General features: G+C 35.5%; 1 protein-coding gene across 5 annotated transcripts in view; it reads right to left on the reverse strand.

Annotated features, from left to right (window-relative positions):
• Nucleotides 1-249: 249 nt before the first annotated feature.
• CCDC18 (coiled-coil domain containing 18) overlaps nt 250-26,373 on the reverse strand; it is a 115,234-nt gene continuing 89,110 nt past the window's right edge. For 4 of the 5 annotated variants that reach the window (XM_019437957.2, XM_019437954.2, XM_019437953.2 and 1 more), the window contains 2 exons: nt 16,910-17,377; nt 250-588 (listed from right to left, as the gene is read on the reverse strand). In XM_019437957.2, the coding sequence (XP_019293502.2) occupies nt 481-588; nt 16,910-17,377 (576 nt within the window). In that variant the 3' untranslated portion in view covers nt 250-480. Of the gene's footprint in view, nt 589-7,017; nt 7,151-16,909; nt 17,378-26,373 lie in introns of those variants that run through there. The other variant, XM_019437955.2, reaches the window with a different exon arrangement.

Consider the following 26,373-nt stretch of genomic DNA (forward strand, 5'->3'; position numbering starts at 1 on the left):
TATATATGTACACATCAACTTTATCCATTCACCAATTGATGGACACTTGGCAGTCATTCTCTTTGAAGCATGAGGTGAAATCATATGTTCACTATGTGTATCTGTGTGTGGGTGTTTTAACAGACTTATGAGAAGTAGTGAAGATTTGACCCAGATAGAAATAAATATTAATACCAAGAAGGATTTTTATGTAATGGTGTACAATCACAAATGTGTATGTTAAGATATTTTACAAAGAGATGTTCAAAATTCAGTGGGTTAAATAGATAGAATTTTATTTTTCTCTCATGTAATAGCCAAGGAGAATGCCCCAGATCACTTAGACACCTATGTTGCTTCTATTATTTTTGTTTTTGTTTTTGTTTTTGCCATTCCCAATGGTATTTTCTTCACATGCATGGTTGAAGTTGGGATGCAGGCAATTTTGGCTGTAGGGAAAGGGAAAGACCTCAGAAGAGCACATATGTAATACTTAAGTGTTCAAGACTGAAGGTGGTACACATCATTTTGCTTGTATTCTTCTGGTGAGAATTTACTCATTGGATATACTGGGAAATACAGTGACTGCCCATGGGCCCAGCTAAAACTCTGTAATTACAGGAAAAGGAAAATAATTTATTTTAGTGAAGAACCAGTAGTCCTCACCACAACATGGTTGTATGCTTTTCTCTAACAATATATGACTTAAATATAAGGAGAAAAAGGGCAGTTAATAAATTCAGTAGTTTTTCCATGTAACTAAAAGACCAAAAACTTCAGGATATTGGCAATGGAGTGATTTGAAGTGATACTCCATCATATCTAAGCTGAAGAAGAAAATGAATAATCACAGCAGCCAACAGTTAGCATTTACTGAGCACTTACTCTGTGCCAGGTATTATTCTAATGTACTGACTTGTTTAATACTCATAACGATTTGAGGTAGGTAACATTATTCTACTTTATAATTGAGGAAACAAATACACAGAGAGATTAAGTAATTTGCCTCAAGTGACAAAGTGAATTGGTGACAGAGCCAGGCTCTGAATGGCTGTTAAAAGCTATTTCTGCATCTTTTGAGACAACTGTGGTTTTTTTCCCTTTATTTTGCTTATTCTATGAATTACATTATTTTTAAGTAAGCCGGTCCAGACTTACTGGCATAAGAGTCATTCGGTAATTATGTAACCTTCTTATATCTCTGGGTTTTGCTTGCTAATATTTCATTGAGAATTTCTGTGTCTATGTCAGAGGTCCACAAACTTTAAAGGCCAAATAGTAAATATTTTAGACTTTGTGGCCTATCATATAGTCTTTGTCACAACTATTTAGTTCTGCCTCTATAATGTAAAAAAAGCCATAGGCAATATATAATTAAACTGTTTTCAATCACAGGGATAGGAAAGCCACATTTGGTTTGAGGGCTTATAATTTTCTGACCTACAGTCTACACTCACAAGGGTATCTTCTTTTCATGTACTGTTCTTGTTAAATTTTGGTATCATTGTTATGGTGGCCTCACAAAGTAATCTGCAAATTTTCCTCTCCTCCATTGTCAGAGTTTCAGGGGTTCTTAAGATTCCTTAATCATATTTTAAAATGTCTGTAGGATCTATTGTCATATCCAGCCCCTCTTTCATTCATTCAAAATATTGGTTATTTCTATTCTGTCTTGATAAGCCTTCCTAGATCAATGAATTTTATTATTTTCAATGAATCAACTTTTAGCTGTATTTTCTCTGCTTTTTTCCATATTACTGATTTTTGTTCATTTTTTCCCCTTCTATTTACTTTAGGTTTAATTTGCTCTTTTTTGTCCTCTAACTTCTTGAGGTGGTAATTTAGACCACTGATTTTAAACCCTTTTTCTTTACAGATTATTTATAAATTAATTACAAAGTGTTTAAAGCTATAAATTTCCCTCTAATTAAGCTGCTTTAGCTGCATCTCACAAATTTTAACTTTTGTGTCTTTATTACAAAAGAGAATACCTAAATTCTCTTTTTATACATTCTTTGACCCAAGAATTATGGGCAAGATTAATTTCCACATAATTTTCTAGATTTTCTAGATGTGTTGTTATGGAAATTTAAGAACCCTGTGGTCAGAGAGCATACTCTGTAGAATTTCAGTCTTCTGAAATTTATTGAGACCTAAGTTGTGGCCCAGCATATGATCTATCAACATTTCATGTACACTTGAAAGGAATGTGTAATTTGCAGCCGCTAGGAGTGGTATTCTTTAAATTCAGTTAAGTTAGTTGATGGTTTTGTTCAAGTATGTATCATTTTTTTTGTCTCTTATTCTTTAAGTTATTGGAAAATGGAGGTTAAACTCCGTGATTGTAGATTTTTCTGTTTCTCCCTTTAGTTTTGTTAGTTTTTACTACATGTGTTCTGAAGATTATTTGGTGTGCCTTTAGGAGTATGTCTTCCTACTGAAAGGGTCCTTTTACCATTATGAAACATCATTCTTTATCTTCACCAATACTTCTTTTTTTGAAGTCTGTCAGAAAGTGCCTGCTGTTTGCCTGGTGCTTTTTTTTTTTTTTTAAATCCTTTTTACTTTCAATCAGTATCGTCTTTGTATTTAAAGTGTGTCTCACTGTTTCTGGTCAGAAATCAGTCTTCTTTTGGATCTTTGCTTCTTAGACTTTTTTCTGTGTTTGCTTTCAAGATTTTCTTTGTTTCTTTAGTGTTCAGGAGTTTTCACTACTGTATACCTAAGTATGATGTTCTTTGTATTTATTCTGCTTAGGGTTTGCTGAACTTAGAGGGCCCATAGGTTGTCCATTTATTTTTCCACACCAAATTTGATACATTTTGTCATACTTTTCTAAAATTTTTTCCTGTCCTGTTTGCTCTTTACTTCTTTTTTAAAATTTATATTTATTGTAGAGAGAACGTGAGCAGGGGAGAGGGGCAGCGAGGGAGAGACAGAGAATCCCAAGCAGGCTCCACACTCAGTGTGGAGAAGGATGCAGGGCTCAATCCCACAACCTTGGGATCATGACCTGAGCTGAAATCAAGAGTTAGATGCTCAAATGACTGAGCCACTCAGATGCCCGTCTTTCTTTTCTTCTTAATAATGACTCACATTGTCTTGGTTGTTCTGTTAATACTTATTCAACCATGTTTCTCTGTTAGAGTTGACATTTTCTATTAATATGGTTTCAAGCTGATTTTCATTTCCAATAAACTGTTATAATTGTGGAGGACATGAGGGCAAGACCAATACCAATTATTCTATCATGGCTGGATGTATAAGATTTCTACTCAAAGTCCACATTCTCAACCACATTAGTAAATTACCTCTATGAGAGGATTCCATATTATAGAAAAAAACGTTAAATGGAAATATGTTCTTAATGTGGAAAAATATCAACAGGGATTAGAGAATGAGAGAGCTGAAAGAGATTGTTAGAGAGTGGGAGGTGAAACACATGATAACAAGATCCTACAGGTATGGATGGCTGAAATAGAATAGTCTAGTAATAGTCTGTATTTTGTAGAAAGGGAAAAGAATGACCTGATAGCCACCAGGTCATCTTTGATGGCAAGAACTAGGTGAATGATGATGGAAAATAAGCAAACACCTAACAAAAAAAGAAAAACAGGAAAGCAGGACAGGTAAATTTTGAGAAACTATCATGAGTTTGGTTTTGGATAAATTTAAGATTTTCTAAAAATTTTTTTTGATGTTTTATTTCTTTCTTTATTTTTTGAGAGTGAGAGACAGAGCATGAGCAGAGGAGGGACAGAAAGGGAGACACAGAATCCAAAGCAGGCTACAGGCTCTGAGCTTCAGCACAGAGCCTGACACAGGGCTCAAACCCACAAGCTGTGTGTGATCATGACCTGAGCTGAAGTTGGATGCTCAACTGCCTGAGCTACCCAGGCGGCCCTAAAGTTTTGTTAGGAGAAAAAAAAAAAAAAATCTATAGGATATCCAGGGAACTGTCTGAGTAGGCAATTGAAAATACAGATCTGTTGCAAGGAAAAGATGGAGATACAGATCTGGAAGTTATTACCATAAAGATTATTATTGAAGCAATAGTACTGGATGAACTAATCTAAGAAGAACAAATACCTGTAGAAGAGAGATCTAAGGTAGAAACTAACCTAGGGAATCCCAATATGTTATAGGTAGGCAGACAAGAATACTAAGAATGGATGTTCAAAGAAGTAAAAGGCAATATAAAGAGGCAATGTGCTTTAGCAGTTTAGGGCATGGACTCTTGAGTCAGTTCAAATCCCAGCTATTATACTTATAAAGCTACATGACCATGAGAAAAATTATTTAACCCATCCGTGCCTGTTTTCTATAAAATACAGTGATAAATACTGGCACCTTCCTAATGAGAAACGATCACAATAGCTCTAGAGGCTCATTCTGCCTCCAATCTCCTGTCCTCTCAAACTTTTAGTAGCAGAAAAGGCAGCTGGATCAACAAATTTGAGCTAGCTTAAGAGAGGAACAGAAAGGTTCCCCCTCTCTAACAAGGCTACTCCATCTACAAATAAGTTTCCATTAGTGCACAGCTACATAAATATTCCCTATCTCAGCCCAATAATAAATATGTAGACTCTTATGGAGGCAGGGTTCCTTTCCACTGGAACTTTGAACACAGTATATGCAGACTATGCCTAAGCTGTGTAGGACCAGAGAGTTTGAGGGATTGTGTGCCCTCTACTACTGCCCTCTCTGTAAACTTTTCCTCAATAAACTATCTTACATCTATCTCATGTGGTACTACAGTATTGTGTTGCATGACCTCCTTGAAAGATATTTCCTCATAGATTGTTGCTATCCTTTTTCTTCTTTACAAATATAATAATACTTGTAAAGTGTCTACAACATTGCCTGGCATATGCATAATAGTATGTATTATGTAAAGATCAGCTATTTGTTTCTAAAAGGAGAATCAGGAAAGACTGGCAGTGTTCTGGAGTCAAAGAGATAACAATACAAAATATCAAAATAAAGAATGAAAATAGGACACTGGGTATGGCAACAGAGTAGTAAAAGTCAGATTGTATTAGTTTAAGGATTGGGTTGGAAGTAAAGAGTAAAACAGTGAATACAAACTATTTTTTCTAAGAAATTTGGTGGCAAAAAAAAGATAAAGTACATTGGTTAGCACTTTTTTTGCTTGCAAGCGACAGAAATCCAATTTGAACTAGCTTTATAAAAGGGCTTACTATAAGAATATTTTGATGTCTCAATAATGTGGCTGAGTCTCAAAATCATGTGAAACCAAGATCTTCAGTTATTCTTTTTCTTGTTCCTTTTGGTAGGTTTGTTTCATTTTTCCTCCTCTTTTCTCCAGACTAGTTGCATTGCTGCTTTGGCCCACGTGGTAGGAAAGATGGCTATAAAGAGCTCGGGAGTCTTGTATTTTATCGTTCAGGCATGCAGTGGAATTTGTTTGCAGTTTCAGCTTCAAAATTCTTTTTTTTTTTAAATTTTATTTATTTTGAGAGAGAGGGAGAGAGACAGACAGACAGATAGGCAGACAGACAATGAACAGGGGAGGGGCAGAGAGAGAAAGGGAGACAGAGACTCCCAAGCAGGCTCTGCACTGTCAGAGCAAAGCCCACTGTGGGGCATGATCTCACAAAGTGTGAGATCATGACCTGAGACGAAATCAAGATTCAGAGGCTTAACCAAATGAGCCACCTAGGCGTTCCTCAGCTTCAAAATTCTTAAGGAAGGACCCTGACCCTGCTTAAACTAAGTAGCCAGGGATGAATGAATCAACAGTATCCAGGGATACATAAAGGAAATTGAGGGAGATTGGACCTGATGATCTCCTATGAAATAAGTGGCTAACTTATTTCTTTAGAGTATAGGAGATGTAGTAAAGGGGGTAGTTGAAAATATAAATATTAATATACCTGTCAAGACGAAGAGGAAGGAAGGTAGGAGGAAAAGGTTAAAGTTTGTCAAAAATAAGAGTCCAGCTCAGACTGGAAACTAAATTAATGAAGGTGTCAGATGTACAACGTGACTACACAGTAATGCTCACTAGTCCATGAACAAGAGTTCATAAGGCACATGGTAGAAACTTGGGGGAAAGGGAAATAAGGGTGCTGGCTAAAAAGACTGAATTAGTAATTTAACTCTTAGAGTCAAATCACTAGTAGGTAGAAGTAACAAGATAAACTTTATTCGATTCCTGACAATTACAAATTCTCAATTAGTGTTATTCAAGTGGTACTGTCAACGTTAATGGCTTTAATGTTTACCTGTTAGAATGTGTCCTTAGAAAAGAATATGGGTTAATTTTTTCTAACATTCTAAGGATAAAAATATTTGGTCTAATCTTGAGAGGTTTTTAAATTTGAGGGTTTAAATATGTCATCTTAATTTTGCTCCATTATTTTTATTCTACCATAAAGCTGGCCGTGTATAAATAGGGTCACTAACCCCAACTCCATCTCACGAGACTTAGAAAATCAGTTTATTTGGAACACATTCTTGTGTCATTATGTTAAATAATTCCACTTGTAAAACAGGAATAATAATAGTATATACCTCATAAAATAAGATTATGTGAATTTAATGAGTTGACAAATAGAAAGTGCCTAGAATAGTGACTAATAAATGGCAAATACTCAACAAAAGCCAGTCTTATTAGTACAATTATGAACCTGTGGCAGAAGGACTTTTTAATTCATATTACTTATTTGGAAAATAAAGTTGATTAAGTGTCCAACTCTTGATCTCAGGGTCATTGATCTCAGGTCTTGATCTCAGGGTCATTAGTTCAAGCCCCACCTGGGCTCCACCCTGGATGTGGAGCCTATTAAATAAACAAATAAATAAATAAAACAAAAATAAAGTATTACTAGAACAATAAGCAAATAATATGGTAATCTAAATTGAAAATATAAATGACTTAATGTCCTTATTAAGCATTTTAGCAGTGATTTTTACATAAAAAACAAAGACAAGGAAAGTAGCAAGTTTAAACCAAAAATGAGTAATGAATTAACTTCCGCAAAAAGAAAAAGCTTTCGAAGAACTTTCTTTAAATATACTGAAATATAAATTTATTCAAAAGCAATAAAATAACAGCTTCTATGAAGTATGAGCTACATGTAATAAATACAGTACCAAAAATCTCATTTTTCATCATATCAACATCTTTTAATTACAACTTTTCTCCCTGGAATATTAAAAAAAAAAAAGATTAGTTTTTGAAATATTCTTATATTAATTTAGTATTAATGTCCACTATAATAATCAGGAACATAATTTAAAGCAAGAGTGGGAAATGCTTACTCAATTAAACATGAATCAGAAAAAGTAAAAAATGGACCACATGAAATGTAAAAAGCAAATAATTCTGGTTGGGGGGGCATTGGGAGGGAGTGCAAAGTTTAAATTGATTTAAAAAACAAAAACAGAGGACACAATAAAAATAAAATATTTAGACACTGGTGTCACATTATGGTTTGAGGGCACAGTAAGGAAGATAGAGGAAGGGCTGCATGAAAAAAGTCAGTGAAAAAGAGGGAAGAGAAAAAAAAGCAAAAAAGGAAAATGACAAGAGAAATATTTGCATCAAAAAAGAGCACAACATACAGAAGTAGAAAAATACTGGGAAAAGGCCCAGAAGATTCTAAAAATACAAGTCAAATACTCTTGTCACACCTTGGTCTTTACTTAGGCCAGGGATTTGAAAATGTTATTACGTCTCTAGTATTGCCTGTAATCTTGCTTCACCTTGCTTTTATCCATCCCTGTTTTCCCGATAGCTGACTTTCTCAATTTTTGTTTTTCATCTTATTGCATGGCATATGGACCATATTTGCAAATGACTTTTCCTTTTTGGAAATAAGATGATTATAAACAATACTTCTTACAACTTCATAATAAGCTGTGAATTACCTAATTAATCAGTATTCACAGCACAGTATTCCACTGTTCAGATCTAAAACAGGAGTTTTTAACTTGGTATCTGTGAACTCCTTGATAATATGTTCAAAATTTTGTGTATGTGTAATTTTTTGTGTGACTTATGAAGGTTTTGTCACCAGAAAACTGCTGTGCTAGAGGCTTTATGGTGAATGAACTGCCAACATAGTTAACTGTTAGGAAAATCAGTATTTGGGCTATAACATAAGTAAAAGAGATAACTAACACTTATTAAGTACTTCTCACATAGTCATTTCTAGTTTTTTTCTGCTGTATCAATGGACTTTAAAACTGCACTCTCTGGAGCACAGCTGGATTAAGGCCAACTGATGCCCTCAACACAACCCAACAATGATGCCCCGTCTCACCTTTTTATTGCTTAGAATAAAGAGCTTAAGGATTCTTCACACAAATCAGAGCATGACTTAAATGCCAGCTGGTGTTACTCTCTACAAAAGCGAAACTCACACCATAAGTCAGAAACAAATGTAATTTCTTGATGACACCTTCAAACCAAATTTAAACCTAAGGCACTCACTATACCAAAGAAAAAGATAGTTTAACAGTGCACACACATTAAACTGCAACATGGCAGATAAAGACAATTACAAAACAATCTACTACACTCAAGTGTGGCAGTGAAAGAGTTAAGGGCATGATAGCTAGGGCAAAACACTGTGGTACTCCCTTTCCCTTGGTGCCCTAATCTCAGGCTTATGTTCCTTAAAGATTAATCCAGGCCTGCTCTGAACTCTTTGCATAAGCAGACATGTAAGAGGGTGAGCAAGTAACTGGGCAAAGGTCAGCCACAATCCACTTTTAATCAGATAAATTAGCTTTGTATCTGATTGACATATTTGGGTTTCTTTATAACATTCTGTTTAACAGTTTCGTTGGCTTAAAAAAAGGTTAAAATTTCTGCTTTTATACCAGAGACAAATGCAGTGTTCTACTTTAGTGTGGGTGAGGTGAGCTAAGGACAAGAAATAGCCTGTAGATCAAGGTTCTACAACCCAATTTAAAATATGTCAAGTTTTACAAATTTTACACTTATTAATGCAATGTACATGTAAATGATCATGAAGTTAGACAATAAAACCATAGTAAGTCAAAGTTTCTTTCAATAGTAGCAGTCCTTGCTCTGAATTTTCTCACCTTCCATTAAAAGAAAAAAAAAAAAGGAGTCCCTACAGAGAAAGTATTGGGAAGATGTCTTCAGGTATCTTTCCCTTAAGTTTAAGGTATAACGACAAGTGATGGCCATCTAAGAACTGAGTAAAACCCACAGATGAGCATTTGTCAAGCATTTGTCCCAGCATGGGTCCCACAGAAGTACAGAATAGAGTTCTGAGCAACCCAAAGAACCAGCCCCTTCTTTTCAAGACAAAATTAAACCAACACAGGTAATGCAATTGAGTCTCATGAGCTATGAGGCCCAGGTGAGATTATGTTAAGGCTACCGACTATGGTTAATGCATTTAAAACTCAGTAGAGCATCACTAGCAATGAACAAAGCTATAATGTGAACAGAATTTAACTTTGGCTGGATTTTCTTAAAAAACTGGCTATAGTATTTTGCATATTTTATTTTATTAGTATTTTGCATGTTTTAATTTGGCTCTGAGCTTCCATTAAAACAGAATAGGCAAAATGAATTATTCAAAGGCATCTATTTATTCCAATGACCTATAGACTAAGATATTCTATCAATCAGTTGTATAGTAACTTTTAAGTCCTAACCTCTTAATCTCTAATTTACTAAGCAGTTGCAAGACCAAACTATGTAATTAAACAGTACTGAAGACAATAGAAACACAACTATGAAATTAGTATATCAACAGTGGTTAAGAACAAAGCCTCATCTATATAATGGGGATAATAATAGTACCCCCTAGCACCTAGCCACCAATTGGGTGGCTCAACTGATTAAGAGTCAGATTCTTGATTTTGGCTCAGCTGATGATCTCACAGTTCTGGAGTTTGAGCCCCATGTCCAGCATTGGGCTCCACACTGACAGTGTGGAGCCTGCTTGGGATTTTCTCTCTCCCTCTCTGCCCGTTCCCCCACTCTCTCTCTCAAAAATAAATAAATTTTTTTAAAAAATTAAAAAAATAATAGTACCCCCTACAATAGAAGAAGTGTTTGGTACTATTTGGGTAATAATAGTACCAATCAATAAAGATTAAATGAGCCAATTTATGTAAAGCAAATAGTACCTGCATATAGTACTAATGCTTGTGTATTACTATGATTACAATTTGTCACTGTACTAATCAAGTTTATTCTAAATAAATCAAGGTCTATTTGACCAGAAATAGACTGTTGCACATCTAGGACTCGAAGGGCCACTGGAGTGGAGCAGAGTTCTTAAAAAAGGAAGCAGTGTTTCCCACTAGGGAACATTATGAAAACTCATGACAGTTCTTTTTGGTTGTCACTATGATGGGAAGAAAGGGACATCGTCTTGCTGGCATGTAATAAGGACAAAAGATGCCAGATATACTTACTTGCAGGGCCATTTCAACCAACAAAACCATCTGCCTGGTAATCCTGCTAGACTTCCCTAGTCCATTTATATTTTCCCATTCTCCAAGATAACTATTTCATATACCTTTCCTGTTCTTAAACCTCCAATACCTTACCCTGCCATAACTCATAACCTCACTAAGAAAACCTTCACTAAGAAAATACAGGCAATCAATCAATAAAGAAATTGCTCCCTTCTCACCAAATCTTTCCATGTGTTTCTGTACGCATATATTTTGCTTTCTTTCCCACTACAGTGGATGAACTCTTATCCAAGGCCAATTCTTCTCTGCTGGAGTCTATCTCCTTCAGCCTACCTTAAGAATTTTACTCCTTCCACTCTGTGTCTTGAATTATCAGCTTCCCTGTCTACCAGATCATTCCCACCAGTCAAATGCTGTTTATCTCATATTCTAAAAGCAAACAAAACAAAAAACTCTTTCTTGACTATTTCCCTCATTTTACATCAAAAGAGTTGCCTGTTTTTGGTGTTTGCATTTCTTCTCCTATTCTCCGCTGATCACACTCTAATCAGGCTTTATCCCCACTATTACCATGAAGCTGTTCTCATAAATGTCATCAACAGCCTGCATTTTACCAAATATATCAACTATTATTCCTCACTTTATTTAGCAATGTTTGATATCAGTCTCTTTTCTGAAACATGTGATGTTATGTTTTCCTTATTTTTTCTCCTGTCTCACTGTTTAAATCTCAGCTTTATTGGATACTCAACTTCTTGAATGCTAAAAGTAACTTAGCTTTACTAAATTAGGCTTAATTTCGGGGCTTCTTTTTTCTACTCCCACTCATTCCCTTGACTTAACAAGCATTATGGCTTTAACAACCATCTACATGCTGAGCTAAAAATTTAACTTTAGTCTCATTAGCCCAATCATTCATTTGTCACCTTCAGTTCGACATCTAATAGAAACCTCAAATTTAATATATCTAAAGTCAAACTTTTGATCTAAGAGGTTTCCAAATCTGCTCATCAACTAGTATTCGCCAACTCAGTGAAAGCTCACTTACTCTGGCCAAAATCTTTGCAGTCTTCTGGACTCTTATTTCACTCAAAACCTACATTAAATCCTGTTGGCTCTACCTTCAGAATATATCCAGATATGGAACCATTCGCAACACTTCCACATCTATCCTCCTGCCTACCCCAAATTGTCTCTTGCCTGGATTATTACAAGATCCACCTATACAAGATCCACCTACAGATACAAGACTATCCGCCTAGATAGTCTCTGCTCTTGTTCCTTTATCATCCATTCTTCATAAAACAGCCAGAGTGACCCTTTAAAAACATAAATCAAATAACTGCCATTTCCCTATGCAGAACCCTCCAATGGTTTCCCATCACACTTCAAATAAAATCCAAAGTTCTTGCAGGAGCTACAAGACTATTAGAGCACCCTCACCCCCCACCTTACAACCCAACCCCTAACTAACATCATCTATCTCCTACTACTTTCCCTTTTGTTTACACCAAACCAGCAATATCCCTCCTAGCTGGTTTTTGTACATGCCAGACACGCTACCACCTCAGGACTTTAGTACCTGCTGTTCCCTTTCCTCCACTGCCCTTCCTCCAGATATTGGGATTTCTTACTTCCTACTTATTATAGGACTCTGATTAAATGTCACTTTAAAAAAAAAAAAAAGCTTATTTATTTTGAGAGAGCGAGTGAGCACGCAAGCGGGGAAGGGACAGAGGAGAGGGAGAGAATCCCAGGTAGGCTCCACGCCATCAACACAGAAGCCATAGTGGGGCTCAAATTCACGAACTGTGAGATCATGACCTGAGCCGAAATTAAGAGGTGGATGCTTAATCAACTGAGCCACCCAGGCGCCCCCAAATGTCACCTTCTTGAGAGGCCTTCCCTGACCACCTTATCTAAAACAGTACTCCCATCACATTGTATGCTCTTATTTCCACCTAGCATTAGAGCATGTATCTATTTACTTGTTTACTGAAAGTTTCCCCACAAAAATGTAAACTCTGTTTGGACAGGGTCTTGGCCAGTTTTGCTTATTTCTATAATTCCAGTGCCTGGTATATAATAGATGCTCAATAAATAATCAAATGGCTGAATAAAGGATATAAAGTAAACACAAATGTAGTTTTAAAAGGCTAGACGAAAACTAATTTCATCAGGCATTATACACAATTGCCTTGTTTACTATACCATCAGACTTGCTATATACTTGAGGTTTCATGTGAAAATTTTATTTTACCAATAAGAATATTATTTATATCGCTTTCTGCTTATAAGTAGTAAATTAAGCTCCTTTCAAAGTAGAGAAATGAAAAGAAGCTCTAATAGTTTTTGTCTTAGATCCATTCTAAAAATGCTTAAAAAAATTTTTAGGCCACCAATTCTATTTTGAAAGTGAAGCCAATGGGCATTTGAAAAAAGCTGGATTTCTCTGGAAGAGATTCTTTATTTCTATATGCAAGTTATAGATCAAATGCTTATAAAAATTTTGAGTGTCTGCAGGGTCTGTGTAGTAGGGATATAATTACCTATTCAGTATGATATACACAGAATAATGGAAGTAGATAAATTATGTAAATGAGATACTCTGCCACTGTGGAAGTCTATGACTAAAACAAAGGTCCCCTTAATAATTTTTACTAGAATGTTTCCAGAAGTCTAGAAACACAACTAATTTTGGAACTCCAAAAACATTTTCTAGTATTGCTGACCCTTGAATAACATGGGCTGACCTTTGAATAACACAGGTTTGAAATGCATAGGTCCACTTATATGGCTAATTTTTTTCAATAAATATATTGAAAAATTTTTTGGAGACATGCAACAATTTGAAAAAAACTTATGGAAGAGCCTCACAGCCTAGAAATATCAAAAAATTAAGAGAAAGGTATGTCATAAATGCATAAAACATATGAAGACACTAGTCTATTTTTCATTTACTACCATAACATACACACAAATCTATTATAAAAAGTTAAGGTTTATCAAAACGTATGCACACACAGATTGTATATGGTGCCATCTGCCGTTGAAATGTAAACAAATGTAAAGATGTGGTATTAAATAACTATAAAATTAAATGTAGTACTGTAATAATTTCGTAGCCACCACCTGTGGCTATTGTGGTGAGTTCAAGTGTTGTATTGCTTAAAACACTGTGTGACGTTTATCATCTCCATGTGAGCAGTTCATCTCTCCACTAAATTGTGTATCACAATAAAAAAGTGACCTCTTGCAGTTCTCACATATTTTTCATGGTGTTTAGTGCAATACCATACACTTTGAATAACATCACGGAACCCATATGAGGTGCAGCTAGTGATGTTGGAAGAGCTCCCAAGAAGCAGAGAAAAGTCATGACATTACAAGATAAAATTGAACTGCTTGGTATGCACTGGAGACTGAAGTCTGCAGCTGTGGCTGCCTGCCATTTCAAGATAAATGAATCCAGTGTAAGGACCATTGTGAAAAAAGAAAAGGAAATTTGTGAAACCATAGCTGCAGTTACGCTAGCAGGTATGAAAACCTTGTACTTTTTATCTTGTGTTTTTGAAAATGCAACTTTTATTTGAGTGTAAGATTGCTCTAAGAAAGACATGCCTGTAGACTCTACTATGATTTGAGAAAAAGCAAAGTCATTATATGACAACATAGGACAAAGGAAAGATAAGGATCTAAAGCTGGAGAATTTAATGTCAGCAAAGGATGGTTTGTTAATTTTAGAAATAGGTTTTGCTGAAAAAATGTTGAGGTACAGCCACAGCAATTTCTTACTTGACACATCTCCAAAGGCAAGAAAATTAAAAGCAAAAATGAACTATTGAAACCTCACCAAGATAAAAAGCATCTGCGCTGCAAAGGAAACAATCAACAAAACTAAAAGGCAACTGATGGAATGGGAAAAGATATTTGCAAATGACGTATCGGATAAAGGCCTAGTATCCAAAACCTATAAAGAACTCACCAAACTCCACACCCAAAAAAACCCAAACAATCCAGTGAAGAAATGGGCAGAAGACACGAATAGACACTTTTCTAAAGAAGACATCTAGATGGCCCAAAGACGCATGAAAAGATGCTCAATGTCACTCCTCATCAGGGAAATACAAATCAAAACCACACTGAGATACCACCTCATGCTGGTCAGAGTGGCTAAAATGAACAACTCAGGAGACTATAGATGCTGGAGAGGATGTGGAGAAAAGGGAACCCTCTTGCACTGTTGGTGGGAATGCCAACTGGTGCAGCAGCTCTGGAAAACTGTGGAGGTTCCCCCAAAAATTAAAAATAGAACTACCCTATGACCCAGTAATAGGACTGCTAGGAATTTGCCCAAGGGATACAGGAGTGCTGATGCATAGGGGCACTTGTACCCCAATGTTTATAGCAGTGCTTTCAACAATTGCCAAATTATGGAAAGAGCCCAAATGTCCATCAATTGACGAATGGATAAAGAAGATGTGTTTTATATATACAATGGACTACTGCTTGGAAATGAGAAAGAATGAAATCTGGCCATTTGCAGCAATGTGGATGGAACTGGAGGGTATTATGCTAAGTGAAATAAGTCAGGCAGAGAAAGATACCATATGTTTTCACTCATATGTGGATCTTGGGAAACAACAGAAGACCATGGCAGAGAGGAAGGGGGGGAAGAAAAAGTTACAGAAAGGGAGGGAGGCAGGCAAACCATAAGAGATTCTTGGATACTGAGAACAAACTGAGGGTTGATGGGGGGTTGGGGGAGAAGGGAAAGTGGGTGATGGGCATTGAGGAAGGCACTTGTTGGGATGAGCACTGGGTGTTGTATGGAAACCAACTTGACAAATTATATTAAAAAAATTTTTTAAATTTGCAATTCAAGAAAATCCTAATTTAAACTCTATGGTAAACCTGTAACATCAACTATTAAAGAGTACATTGTTTAAAAAAAAAAATGTTGAGCTAACAGAGAAGCAGCTTCTGCTGACCAAGAAACAGCAGACAGTTCCCAGACACCATTACGAAAATCACTGAGGAGAAAGGGTATCTGCCTGAATGGGTTTTTAATACAGACAAAAATGCCTCCAAAGACATTTAGTTTTATGACCTAGACCTTCTAGGGTATGGACACTGAAATTAAAGCAAATGGTTGAAGAACAATTGGTATTGTCTAAAATATTTTGAAAGAAATGCAAAAGCAAAAAAAAAAAAAAAAAAAATCACCCAGAAATGCTGATGTATTTTCATGAAGTTACACGAAATGTGCCTGCCTCTCCTGCCTCCCCTTCCACCTCCTCCACCCCTCTGCCTCTGCCATCCTTCAGACAGCAATAATAATAATGGCTGCATAGTTAATAAATCGAACTGTTGTGTATGTGTATTTTCATGTTAAATAATAATGTATGACAAGAACTGTGAGAGATGTTTCTGTGTCATCATCACCATCATCTAAGTACTGACCATGTAGAACATCATGTGCAAGATGTATATGGAAGTAGGCAAACTATCCTTACATAGGTATAAGGTAAGTAGTATTTAATATAAACTTAATAATGTGGTAGTTTTCTGTTTTATAACTTTGCTTTCAAATAACATTCCCATAGGGTGTGTCCCTCTCTCTAGTAAATGAAGAAGGTGCAGAGCAGCCCATCATCACAGGTAAGTAGTTTTTAAAAAAAATAGAACACTGTTTCCAACAGTATATAATGAATATGGCTAGAATGAAATTTTATAATGATTCATTAGTGTGGAGGCTAGGCTACCATAAAGCATTCATATTGCTTCTGCTTCCTTATCAATGTATGAATTATTAACCTATAAATAAAGATGAATTTTTTTCATATTATCTTTTCATTTTTTATATTTAGTGTTAGTTATACATATATAACACCAACAGTGTTTTGTATAAGACAATATTGATGTGGGTACTGACAGATAATTCATCTTGTAAAACATGATATAACTTACATTATCAGTAAATACAATACAGTACTATAAATGTATTTTCCCTTATGATTTTCTTAACATTTTCTCTAGCTTTATTGTATACATATAACATACAAAATATGTGTTAAACTGTTTAGGTTATGAGTAAGGCTTCCAGTAAACCAGCTATTACCAGTTAAGTTTGGGGGGAGTCAAAAGTTATATATGAATTTTTAGCTGCACTGGGGTGTCAGTGCCCCTAACCCCTGCACTGTTCAAGGGTCAAGTTTATTCTAGAGTTCAAAATACTTTCCTAATATGAAATAGACTTAGTACTTTAATGAAATATAAAGATTATATTTAATCATATGTATAGGCTATTTTAATCAAAATTAATTTTCAATGCTAAATTTTCAACCCTACTTACAATGGAATTTTTTGAACTTTCAGTATTTACGTATCACTTAATGGCATGCTTCATTTAAATACATGGATTTTTTTTTACAAACAATAAAATGATATTCATTGGAGACAAATTATTATAACTTCTAATGAAAGACATACATACCTGAGGTATACCAGCACCTGTTTGCATAGAAGACTTTTTTAATAGTCTCACTTCTTTGTTTATATATCTTAGCATTCCACTAAGAGTACTGAAGTCATTACTTTCAGAACTATCATCTTCTATGTCATATGTGAGAGGTTTAAATGAGTCTGGCTGGGTATAAGTCAGATCCTTCTGGCTTTCTTCTAATGTTGACGACTGTTCTAATTGCATTTTTTTTAAGTCTTGTAGTAATTCTTCAGAAAGATCTTCATTACTACCAGTTTTGACACTAAGGTCACTGGCACTAATTGAGCGACGTAGTTTTCTACACTTGAAAAAAGCTGCATGAGAATGTTTAGCAAATTTTGGATCTTGAATGGCAGGCATAATTTCTGTTGCAGATGTAAGCAGGGCTGGTAGAAACTTGATGTCTTCTGCCCTTTCACGTCCAGAAATTTTGGCTTGTAATCTGGTTAATTCTGATTCCTGTAGAAAAATACGTACACAGTAGGTGTTCAATACATTTTTGTTAAATGAATAAATTACTTAAATGATCTCTAAGAATCTATGATTTTTTAAGTCAACCTTCTGCCCAGAACACAAATTCCTTTCATAACAAACCATGAGAGTTTTCCAAACTCTGTTTAAACCCTTCATTTTGGGAAAATTACCTATGCTCACTTGAAATATGTTAAAACTACACTAAGAAACTCCATGAAAACTAGATTTTCCTTATACAAATGTTATAGTAACAGTATAGGGAACAGACACACAGTAACAGGGAAAATATAAAGGAAAAGGAATCCAATTGTATCACTAAAGAAAGCAGCAAACTGTGAGAAGAGAGGGACAGAAAAGAACTACAATAACAAAATGGTGCTAAGTACATACTTATCAATAATTACTTTGAATGTAAATGGAATAAATGCTCCAATCAAAAGCCAGAGTGAAGACTGACACAGAATGGATAAAAAAGCAAGACCTATCTGTATAAGCTGCCTAAAAGATACTCATTTCAGACCAAACAACACATAAAGGTTGAAAGTGAAGGGAGGGAAAAGCATTTATAATGCAAATGTAAATGAAAAGAAAGCCAGGGGAGCAATACTTCTATGGGAAAAGACAGACTGTAAAACAATGACCATAACAAGAGACAAACAAAGGACACTACATAATCATAAAGGAAACAATCCAACAAGAAGATATAACAACTGTAAGTATTTATGTACCCAATGTGATAGCACCCAAATCCATAAAGTAGTTACTAACAAGCATAAAGGTAGTAACTGATAGTAATATAGTAAAAGACTTAAATTTTTTTTTTAATATTTTATTTATTTTTGAAAGAGAGAGAGAAACGGTGCGAGTGGGGGAGGGGGCGGGGAGAGAGGGAGACAGAATCCAAAGCAGGATTCAGGCTCTGAGCTGGCAGCACAGAGCCCAAAATGGGGCTCGAACCCACAAATGGTGAGATCATGACCTGAGCCGAAGTCAGACACTCAACCAAATGAGCCACCCAGGAACCCCAGTAGAGGACTTTAATACCCACTTACATCAATGGATAGATCATTCAAACAGAAAATCAACAAGGAAGCTAGTTTTGAATGATACAGTGGACCAGGTGGATCTAAGATATATTCAGAACATCCCATTCTAAAATAGGATACACAATTTTTTTTTTAATTTTTTAATGTTTATTTATTTTTGAGAGAGAGAGACAGAGCATGAGTGGGGAGGGGCAGAGAGGAGACACAGAATCTAAAGCAGGCTCCAGGCTCTGAGCTGTCACTACAGAGCTTAATGTGGGGCTCGAACCCATGAACCATGAGATTATGACCTGAGCCGACATAGACACTTAACTGACTGAGCCACCCAGGTGCTCCAGGATGCATTCTTTTAGGTGCACAGGGAGCATTCTCCAGAATAGATCACATTAGGCCACAAAACAAGTCTCAAAAGATTGAAAATGACTGAAGTCATACCATGGATCTTTTCTGAACACAATGCTATGAAACTAGAAGTCAAACCATAAGAAAATCTGGAAAGAACACAAATACATGGAGGTTAAATAACATGCTATTAAACAATGAATGGGGGAACCAAGAAATCCAGAAGAAATTCTAAAAAAATGGGGAAAAATGAAAACGAAAACACAGTGGTCCAAAATCTTTGGGATACAGCAAAAGCAGTTCTCAAAATGAAGTTATAGCAATAAGGGCTTACCTCAAGAAGCAAGAAAAATCTCAAATAAACAATCTGCTTACATCTAAAGGAGCTAGAAAAAAAAAGAACAAAACCCAAAGCCAACAGAAGGAAGAAAATAATAAAGATTAAAACAGAAATAAATAGAAACAAAAAAAATTGGAAGTGATCAATGAAACAGGAGCTGGTTCTTTGAAAAGATCAACAAAATTGATAAACCTTTCAACAGACCAATAAAAAAAAAATTGAGAGGGAGAGAGAGGATTCAAATAAACAACATCAGAAATGAAAGAGAAGAAAGAACAGCTGACACCATAGAAATACAAAGGATTATAAGAGAATATTATGAAAAATCATATGCCAACAAACTGGACAACCTAGAAGAAATGGAGAACTTCCTAGAAACACATAACCTCCCAAAACTCAATCTATAAGAAATAGAAAATTTGAGCAGACTGATTACCAGTAATCCAATAACTCCAAAAGTCCAGGACAAGATGGCTTCACAGGTGAATTCCACCAAACATTTAAAGAAGAGTTAACACCTCTTCTTCTCAAACTATTCCAAAAAATACAAAAGGAAGGAAAACTTCCAAATTCATTCTATGAAGCCAGCACTACCCTGATACCAAAACCAGACAAAGACACTACAACAAAAGAGAAATATAGGTCCATATCAATGATGAACTTAAGATGCAAAAATCCTCAACAAAATATTAAATACAAACTGAATCTAACAATACATTAAAAAAAAGCATTCACCACGATAAAGTTGGATTTATTCCAGGGATGCAAGGGTGGTTTGTTATTCACAAATCAATGTGATACATATCAACTCTAGAAAGGATAAGAACCATATGATCATTTCAAGAGACAAGGAAAAAGCATTTGACAAAGTACAACATCCATTCATGACAGAAACTCTTAACAAAGTAGGTTTAGAGGGAACATAGCTCAACATAATAAGGGCGATACATCAAAAACTCAAAGCTAACATCATACTCCATGGTGAAAAACTGCCAACGTGTCCCCTAAGACCAGGAACAAGACAAGATGTCCACTCTCAACACCTTTATTCAACACAGTATTGGAAGTCATAGTCATAGTAATGAGATGAGGAATAAAAGTCATCCAAATTAGTAAGAAAGAAGTAACTTTAACTATTTGCACATAACAAGATACTATATGTAGAAAACGTTAAAGACCATGAAAAACCTACTAAAATTGCTAAATGAATTCAGTAAGGTCATAGAATACAAAAGTCAATATTCAGGAATCCACTGCATTGCTACACTACTAATAAAGTAGCAGAAAGAGAAATTAAGAGAACAGTTCCACTTAGAATTGTACGAAAAATAATGAAATGCCTAGGAATAAACTTATCCAAGGAGGTAAAAGACCTGGACTCTGAAAACTATAAATACTGATGAAAGAAAATGAAAATGACACAAAGAAATGGAAATATATTCCATACTCATGGATTAAAAGAATAACTATTGCTAAAATGTCCACACAATCCAAAGATATCTACAGATTTTATGCAATCCTATGAAAATATCAACAGCATTTTTCACTGAACTACAACAAATAATCCTAAAATTTGTATGGAATCAGTAAAGACCTTGAAGAGCCAAAGAAATATGGAAAAAGAACAATAAAACTGGAAGTCTCATAATCTCAGATTTCAAGACACACTACAAAGCTGTAGTATTCAAAACAAGTATGGTACTGGCACACACACACACACACACACACACACACACACACAAACCAAACCCATAGATCAAGTGAACAGAACAGAGAGCCCAGAAATATATCCAAGGTGCCTGGGTAGCTCAGTTGGTTAAGTATCTGATTCTTGGTTTCAGCTCAGGTCATGATCTCGTGGTTCGTGGGCTTGAGCCCAGCTTCGGGCTCCACGCTGGGCATGGAGCCTGCTTTAGGGATTCTCACTCTCAATCTCTCTACTCCTCCCCTGCTCACACTGTCTCTGGAAGGAAGGAAAGCAGGAAGGCAGGCAGAAATATACCCACAATTATATGGTCAATTAATCTTCAGATGAAAGAGGCAAGAATATGCAATGGGAAAAAGACAGTCTCTTCAACACACAGTGCTGGGATAACTGGACAGCTACATGCAGAAGAATGAAATTGGACTACTTTATAATACCATACACAAATATAAACTTAAAATGGATTAAAGACCTAAATGTGAAACCATAAAAATTCTAGAGGAGAGCACAGGCAGTAATCTTATGACATCAGTTGTGGCACTATTTTTCTAGATATGTCTCCTGAGGCAAGGGAAACAAAAGCAAAAATAAACTATTGGAACCTCATCAAAATAATAAGCTTCTGCACAGTTAAGGAAACAATCAACAAAACTAAAGGGCAACCTATGAGATGGGAGAAGATACTTACAAATGATATATCTGACAAAGGGTTAGTATCCAAAATATATAAAGAACTTATACAACACCAAAAAAACAAATAATCCAATTTAAAAATGGGTGGAAGACATTAACAGACATTTCTCCAAAGAGGACATAGAGATGGCTAACAGACACACTGAAAGATGCTCAACATAAATAACCATCAGGGAAATGCAAATCAAAACCACAATGCAGTATCAGCTCACAATTATGAGAGTGGCTAAAATCAACAGCACAGTAAACAAGTGTTGGCAAGGATGTGGAGAAAAAGGAACCCTCTTGCATTGTTTTTAGGAATGCAAACCAGTGCAGCCACTGTGGAAACAATATGGAGGTTCCTCAAAAAGCCAAAAATAGAACTACACTATGATCCAGCAACTGCACTACTGGGTATTTATCCAAGAATACAAAAACATTAATTCAAAGGGATATATGAACCCCTCTGTTTATTGGAGCATTATTTAAAATAGCCAAAATAAGGAAGCAGCCCAAATGTCCATTGACAGATTAATGGATAAAGATGTGGTATATAGGGGCGCCTGGGTGGCGCAGTCAGCTAAGCGTCTGACTTCAGCCAGGTCACGATCTCGCGGTCCGTGAGTTCGAGCCCCGCGTCAGGCTCTGGGCTGATGGCTTGGAGCCTGGAGCCTGTTTCCGATTCTGTGTCTCCCTCTCTCTGCCCCTCCCCCGTTCATGCTCTGTCTCTCTCTGTCCCAAAAATAAAAAACAAACAAACAAACAAAAAAAAACGTTGAAAAAAAAAAAAAAGATGTGGTATATATTTACAATGGAATACTATTCAGCCATAAATAAGAATGAGATCTTGCCATTTGCAGTGACATAAATGGAGCTAAAGAGTATAATGCTAAGTGAAATAAGTCAGTTAGACAAAGATAAATACCATATGATTACACTCATGTGGAATTTAAGAAACAAACAAGGGGTGCCTGGGTGGCTCAGTTAGTTAAGTGTCCGACTCTTGATTTTGACTCCGGTCATGATCTCATGCTTTGTAAGATCAAGTCCCCATCTGCTGACAGTGCAGAGCCTGCTTGGGATTCTCTCTCTCCCTCTCTCTTTGCACCCGCCCCCCACTCATGCATGTGCAAGCTCTTTCTCTCTCAAAATAAGTAAACGTTTTTTAAAAAAAGAAACTAACAAATAAAATGAGCGAAGGAAAAAAAACAGAAGAGACAGAGATAAACCCAGAAAGACTCTTAACTACAGAGAACAAACTGATGGTTACCAGAGGGGAGGTGGGTGGGTAGATAGGTAAAATAGGTGATGGTGATTAAATATGCTCATCACTTGTAATGAGCACAGGGTAATGAATGGAAGTGTTGAATCACTACATTGTATACCTGAAACTAATATGACACTGTATGTTAACTATACTGGAATTTAAAATAAAATTAAAAAAACATTAAAAATAAAAAATATAAAAATATATATATTCCATGTAAATGGATATCAAAATCCTAGAGTAGCTCTACTCACATCAGAAAAAACAATATTTAAGCCAAAACTGTAACAAGAGACAAAGAATGTCATTATGTAATGATAAAAGGGTCAATCTGAAAGAATATATTACATAAATATTTATGGTCCTAAAAAACATAGAAGCACCTAAATATATAAAGCTAATATTGACAGACCTGAAGGGAGAAAAAGACAGAAATATAATAATAGTAGAAGACTTAAATACCCCATTGTCATCAATGGATAGATAGATCAAGGCAGAAAAATCAATAAGGAAAAACGACTTGAACTACACATAACACCAAATGGACTTAACAGACATTTGTAGAACATTCCATACAAGGCCTATACACATTCTTCTCAAACATACAAGGAACATTCTCCAAGGGAGACCATGTGGTAGGCCACAATACAAGTCTTACAAGAAAATTGACAATTTACAATTATGTCAGGATTAAAAAAATATGCTACTGAATAGCCAAGAGGCCAGAAAAATTAGAAAAAATTATGTTGAGACAAATGAAAATGGAAATACAACATACCAAAAATTATGGGATACAAAATATGGTATCCCATATGGGATACAGAAAAAATATTTTTAAGAGGTAAGTTAATAGTAATAAACATCTACATTAGGAAACAAGATCTCAAATAACCTAACTTCACACTTTAAGGAAATAGAAAAATAACAAATTAAAGCCCAAAATTAAGAAAAGGGGAAATAACAAAGATCAGAGCAGAAATAGAAACTAAAAAGACAACAGAAAAGATCAATGAAACTGAAAAGAGAGGGCTTTTAAAGTGGTAAAAAATATATATACAAATCTTTAGCTAGATTTACCAAGAAAAAAAGGCCCAAATTAATAAAATTTGAAATGAAAGAGGAGACATTTCAACTGCTACCAGAGAAACACAAAGGATCATTAGAGACTGATACAAAGACTTATATACCAACAAACTGGACAACCTAGAAGAAACAAATTCTACCAAGACAATATGAAGAGAATATCTGAACAAACCAATTAATAGTAAGGAAATTGGATCAGTAATCAAAAACTTCCAAAGAAACAAAAGTCCAGGACCAGATGACTTCACTGGCGGATTCTATCAAACATTAAGGAAGAATTAATTCCAACCCTTCTTAAACTCTTCTAAAAAACAGAAGAGGGAACCCTTCCAAACTCATTTTATGAAGCCAGTGTTACCCTGATGGGAAGCCACAAGAAAAGTGGCCAGTATGCTTGATGAACATAGATACAAAATTCCTCAACAAAATAGCAGAAAAGCCAAATTCCACAATACATTATTAAAAGGATCATACACCATGATCACATGGGATTAATTCCATAGATGCAAGAATGGTTCACTATTTACAAAAAAAATAAAATATAAATCAGTGTGATACACCACATTAACAAAATGAAGGATAAAAATCTTTAAATCATCTCAGTAGATGCAGAGAAAGCATCTGACACAATTCAACATCCTGTAAGACCAGCAGCAAGAAAAGAATACCCACTCACCACTTTTATTCTACACAGTACTGGAAGTCCTACCCAGAGCAATTAGTCAAGAAAAAGACACAAAAGTACCCAAGTTGGAAAGAAGTAAAGCTGTCTATATTTGTAGATGACATGATAATATATACAGAAAACACTAAAAACTATCAAAAAATTGTTAGAATAAATGAATTCAGTGAAGTTGCAGGATACAAAATAAATATACTACCCAAAGCAATCTACAGATTCAATTCAATCCCCATTAAAATTCCATCAAAAAGGCATTATTCAAAGAAATATCAACAAACAATCCTAAAATCTGTATGAAACCGAAAAAGACCCCAAATATCTAAAGTAATCTTCAGAAAAAAGAAGGAAGCCGGAAGCATCACATTATCTCATTACAAACTACAGTAATAAAAACAATGTGGTACTGGTACAGAAATGGACACATAGATCAAGGAACAGACCAGATAGTCCAGGAATAAGTCCATGCATATATAGCAAATTAATTTGTGACAAAGAAGCCAAGAATATACAATGGGGAAAGGATAGTATCTGTATAAATGGTGCTGGGAAAACTGGACAGATAGAAAACGATGAAACTGTATCACTATCTTATACCATACACAAAAATCAACTCTACATGGATGAAAGACTTAAATTTATGATCTGAAACCATAAATCTTCCAGAAGAAAACAGAGGGCTAAGGCACCTGACATCAAGTTGGCAATAAATTTTTGGATATGACATAAAAGCAAGGGCACTGAAGGATGTGGAGAAACAGGAACCCTCTTGCACTGTTGGTGGGAATGCAAATTGGTGCAGCCGCTCTGGAAAGCAGTGTGGAGGTTCCTCAGAAAATTAAAAATAGACCTACCCTATGACCCAGCAATAGCACTGCTAGGAATTTATCCAAGGGATACAGGAGTACTGATGCATAGGGGCACCTGTACCCCAATGTTTATAGCGGCACTCTCAACAATAGCCAAATTATGGAAAGAGCCTAAATGTCCATCAACTGATGAATGGATAAAGAAATTGTGGTTTATATACACAATGGAATACTACGTGGCAATGAGAAAAAATGAAATATGGCCTTTTGTAGCAACATGGATGGAACTGGAGAGTGTGATGCTAAGTGACATAAGCCATACAGAGAAAGACAGATACCATATGGTTTCACTCTTATGTGGATCCTGAGAAACATAACAGAAACCCATGGGGGAGGGGAAGGAAAAAAAAAAAAAAAAAAAAAAAAGAGGTTAGAGTGGGAGAGAGCCAAAGCATTAGAGACTGTTAAAAACTGAGAACAAACTGAGGGTTGATGGGGGGTGGGAGGGAGGGCAGGGTGGGTGATGGGTATTGAGGAGGGCACCTTTTGGGATGAGCACTGGGTGTTGTATGGAAACCAATTTGACAGTAAATTTCATATATTAAAAAATAAAAAAAATAAAAAAAATAAAAAAAATAAAAAAAAAAGCAAGGGCACTGAAATCAAATATAAGCAACTAAAAAGCTTCTGCACAGCAGTGTAAACTATCAATAAAATGAAAAGGCAGCCTACAGAATGGGAGAAAATATTTGCAAATCATGTATGTGAATGCCTGAGATAAAGAAAGAACTCCTATAACTCAAACCCAAACAATCCAAATTAAAAATCGGCAGAGAAACTGAACACATTTTTCCAAAGAACACATACAAATAGGCAAAGGGTATGTGAAAAGGTGCTCAACATCACTAGTCATCAGGGAAATGCAAATCGAAACCACAATGAGATATTACATCATACTTGTCTGAATGGCTAGTATCAAAACAAAACAAAACAAACCCAAGAGATAACAAGTATTGGTGTGGGTGTGCAGATAGG

The sequence above is a fragment of the Panthera pardus genome, unplaced genomic scaffold (assembly GCF_024362965.1).
Source record: "Panthera pardus isolate Hobbes unplaced genomic scaffold, ASM2436296v1 HiC_scaffold_11, whole genome shotgun sequence".
Taxonomy (NCBI): Eukaryota; Metazoa; Chordata; class Mammalia; order Carnivora; family Felidae; genus Panthera; species Panthera pardus.